The 4,526-nt window shown below is 25.8% G+C and overlaps 1 protein-coding gene across 1 annotated transcript in view; it reads right to left on the reverse strand.

Moving 5' to 3' along the window:
- The window catches only part of LOC111627320 (histone-lysine N-methyltransferase NSD2-like), a 72,239-nt gene that overhangs the window by 25,908 nt on the left and 41,805 nt on the right, over nt 1–4,526 (reverse strand). Inside the window, exon 6 of the mRNA XM_023370871.1 lies at nt 2,891–3,099. Within this exon, the coding sequence (XP_023226639.1) occupies nt 2,891–3,099 (209 nt within the window). The remainder of the gene's footprint in view (nt 1–2,890; nt 3,100–4,526) is intronic.

A 4,526-nucleotide genomic window follows, 5' to 3' on the forward strand; every position in this document is an offset into this window, starting at 1 on the left:
GATTTATTTGAAAGAATTTTTAATTTATTTATTTTTTTTTAATGTCTTTTTTACAATTGTATTTTTAATTACAATTATGTATATTAAATATTTTTTGTATTATTTATTATAATCTTTATTTTGAAAATGTAAATTAAATATATTTATTTTATATAAAACTAATTTATTATTATTTAATTATTTAACATTTTTCCATGGTAGTAATTCATAATAAAATAACAATAGTTAATAATAACAAATTTAGTATATAATCAATACTAAATTTATTCATCTTTTAACATTAGTCTCATTTATTTAAATAATAATGTTTCATTTTAAATGAAAAACTTTCAAATAAGCTTTTTACATTGAATACAAATTTTCTAAAATTTCAATTCAAAATTTATATAAATATTTTCAATTTACATATATTTATTTTTTAAAAATTCAATTTAATTTCTTCAAAAGAAAATATAAGCTGTTAACTAATAAATTAATAATAGTCATTACTTAAATTGTAATTTTCTTTATTTAGAATTAAAGAATTTTTATTCCATTTTCCATTTAATTTAATTTTTTTTTTATTAATAACAAAAATATGTTCAAAATTAGATAAACTGTTTTCCAGTATTTTAGTTATAAAAAAAATCTTTATTATATAATATAAAGCAATCTGATAAAAATTTATATATATATATTAAGTGCCATAATCTATTTCCTTTCAGCTTAGTAGCCATCTGCATGTTTTTCTCCATTCTTTGTACAGATTTTAATTTTTTTTCCCATGTTCTTCTTTATAGCATCTTCCATATTGGTAAGTGGAAGTGTCAGTTGATGATGCTGCTTTAAGCCTCCAAATATTTCTAACTTATTTTGAGATATTGTGATAGAATATTCCAGTTATGATAATTTACTTTGGGCATTCTGAAAAAAATGTTTTAACTTGCACTATTATTTCAGGTGAATTGTGAAGATATTCTCTAAATAAAAGACTCAAAACACAGTTTTAAGGCTACTTTATATAATCCCTTTATTTATACTGAAAGAAATGTTTTTATTTTTTATATTAAAAATTAATTTATTAGACATCTTTCAAATTAAAGGATACCCATTAATTAAAACATTTTTTATTATTATTTTGAAAATTTATTTTACAAAAATATTCAAATTAATTTCTTAATTTTGTACAAGAAATTAATTTTTTTAATGTTAAATTATCAATTCTTAAATAATAATTTATTAAATATATTATATGAACTTCATATTCTTGTTTATACAACTAAATATAAGCCACTTCTTTCCTAGATACTTGAATAAAGTACAAATGCAGTTATCAACTCTCTCAAAATATGAATTATCAAATAGAGAATTCTTAATATTTTTATATAAAAAGAATTAAAGGAAATTCCATTATTGGATAAATTATTTTGTCATTAAAAATGTATTAATGGAACTTTAAGCTTTGTCTATTGAGTTTAATAACTTAATAGGCATAATATGACTTTAAAATAATTTAAATCTGTCCAAAATAATTTTTTAAATTTGACTGTTTCCTTTGGTATAAAGATTGCCAGGCATAAGATACTTGTCCTTCCACTTTAAAATAATTTAAATCTCTCCAAAATAATTTTTTAAATTTGACTGTTTCCTTTGGTATAAAGATTGCCAGGCATAAGATACTTGTCCTTCCTCTTTGAAATTAATACAATGGCCACTCTTTACAGATTTGAATATTTTGAGAGCTTCTAGTGTCCAGTTTTTTAGGTCTCAATATGAGTATTATAAGGAGTTATCCATGCCAATATTTATCATAAACCATCACACCTTCCTTTATACCAGTGAATTCATACAACCCATATATCTACAAAATAGCTGCCTTTCGCACCTTAACCAAACGTGCTTTTACCCACTGCACAAATTACGACGACACGTTAAAAGAACTTAAACATCTGGAGGACATAGTTGAAAAACATGGTTACAAAAAGAACCTTATTCATAAATTAGCAAATGCCTATTCCAACAGGGATACTCCTACACCCAATAATGTGTTGCGAAGTGGGAACACTCACAACATGCACCACAGTTCTAGATTATAACCGCAACATGAAAAGCTTATATAAAGAAATTGCCTGTCACAGAGGTGATAAATTAGCTTATAGGCATGTTCCCACTATCTATAACATCCTCAGAAATGGAAAGGACAACACCGACATGCTTAGGGTTCCTGGCGTTTATAAGATTACGCTGACAGACAATAGATTCCAGCATGATCTTGAATACATCAGAGCGACCACACAATCTCTCAAAGTAAGGCTGGCTGAACACAAGTATAATATCAGTAAAGGAAAATACAACACTGCCCTAGCGAGGTATGCCGCAGACAACAACGTTCAAGCCCATCTAGACCAAGCTTTCATCATAAGACAATCTAATCATGATGACCAAATAAGGACGCTGGAAACTCTCAAAATATTCAAATCTGTAAAGAGCAGCCATCGCATTAATTTCAAAGAGGAAAGACAGGTATCTTATGCCTGGCAATCGTTTTACCAAAGGTAACAATCAAATACAAAAAATTATTTTGGAGAGATTTAAATTTGATTTAATCGATTTAAATTATTTTAAAATATTTTTTAAGAGAATTAGTTTAAAAAATTCTCATTTATACGTTTTTTAAATAATTCTTAAAAGTTCCATTTCCACATTCCAGTTTAAAGAATCCTGAGGAAGATCTTTGAAGATCGAAAACATTAGAATTTGCAATAGATTATCGTGGAATTTCTTTTAAGGTTCAATTCATTGCTATTTTGTAAGACATATTCCAGGTTTGCAGAGTTTGAGCTATAAACTTTAGTTAATTTATCTTATTACAATTTATTATTTTAGAGGCTTTGAATTTTATAACACCAACCTTTATTTTAAATTTTGATAAAAGTTTTTGACGCATGGTTCCTTTAGGCGGTGCTGACTGAAGCAATTTTTCTACATATTCGTTGTATTTTGTAAGACCTTCGAATGGCATGGAACCATGAGGCACAGTCCAACTTCGTTCGGCATCCGGTCCAAAATACTGTACGTGATATATCCTGTGCAATTTTTTCCCCGATCCTAGAAATATATCTCAAAATTAATTGCAATAATATTAAATTAAAACGTAAAAAAACCTATTTTATAAACAAAGCTTGCCAAATGAACATGCATTTTTTAAAACCAAACACTGATTTACAAGAATTATAATAGATTTATATTATTGATAGAACTGAAAAGTTATGTATGCTACTAATTGCTTATTATTTAAATAATTTATATCCATGAAAACAGATCATTCTTTAAAATAATTTACAATTTAATAAACTTCAAATAAAAAGTAAATAAAATTTAATTAAATTTAAAATACTTTAAATAAATAATACAAACTTCTAATTTAACTACATTTCACTTGTTGTATCCCCAAATACTTCTCAAAATTTTTAATTTACATTAACTGTATATAACTGTTGAACTAATCAGTCAGAATTTAATACTGTAAATTTGTTTTAAAAATACCCATGCTGAATTTCTTAGATCTTAACCACTCTGCAGTAATCGACAGATATACCCGTCAAGGGTGATCACATGGCACTGGAGAATGGCAGCTATATCTGCAAAATTTTTTGCGGATATCGACAAAAACTAGCCAAAAATTACCACAAAAAAAATTCACATAAAAAAGGAATTATGTGACAATAAAAAAAGATTTTTCTTTACTAGACATAACTGTTTAAAAAATTTTTTTCCAAAACAGAAATGAGAAAAATGTGCGGAAAAATTCTTTAAAAATTTTCCAAGTTTATTCTCCACTACATCGAAATAGTGCCATATCTGACTAACCCTCTCTACAAAGGTTATATATCCTTTCAACTACTTAACAAAAACATTCAAATGTAAATTAGAAATTTTCATAAACTATCTTTAGATGTGAAAGTTAACCAAAAAAACTGGATGAGATTACTATAAAAATGCTCAAAAAACTAATAATCCATTTGAACCAATAATTAACAAGTTTCATTATACAGTGGTATTTCGGTATACGTCTGCTTTAGAATATGTCCAATTCAGAATACGTCCTGTTTGGATGAAACAAATTTTGCTTGGTATAAGACTTAATTCAATTATATGCACCATCTATGAACAAGTAACACTATTGGTACAGTGACCATATTTTTTAGGGGAAAATAAAGGACATATCAAAGAAAATCAAAAAATACCTTATAAAATTCATAAGTTTATAACATTTATTACGAAAATAGTAGCATACAACAATGCATACATTAAAATTTTAAACAATCTGAATTATTACACATACACACATTGTAAAAATTTAAATAATATTAATTTTGATACTTTTCAGTAGAATTATTTTTTTATTATAGTGCCGTTTCACGCTTTAAAGTCATAAAATTCCATACAGTTCATTTGAAAGTTGTATTTGATGGAAATACATGCTTCTAATGTGCTTACTTTTAAATCAGTTTTTTCATTCGTCCACATATTATTCACCAATGAAA

The sequence above is a fragment of the Centruroides sculpturatus genome, unplaced genomic scaffold (assembly GCF_000671375.1).
Source record: "Centruroides sculpturatus isolate CEXI.00-Female unplaced genomic scaffold, Cexi_2.0 scaffold508, whole genome shotgun sequence".
Lineage (NCBI taxonomy): Eukaryota > Metazoa > Arthropoda > Arachnida > Scorpiones > Buthidae > Centruroides > Centruroides sculpturatus.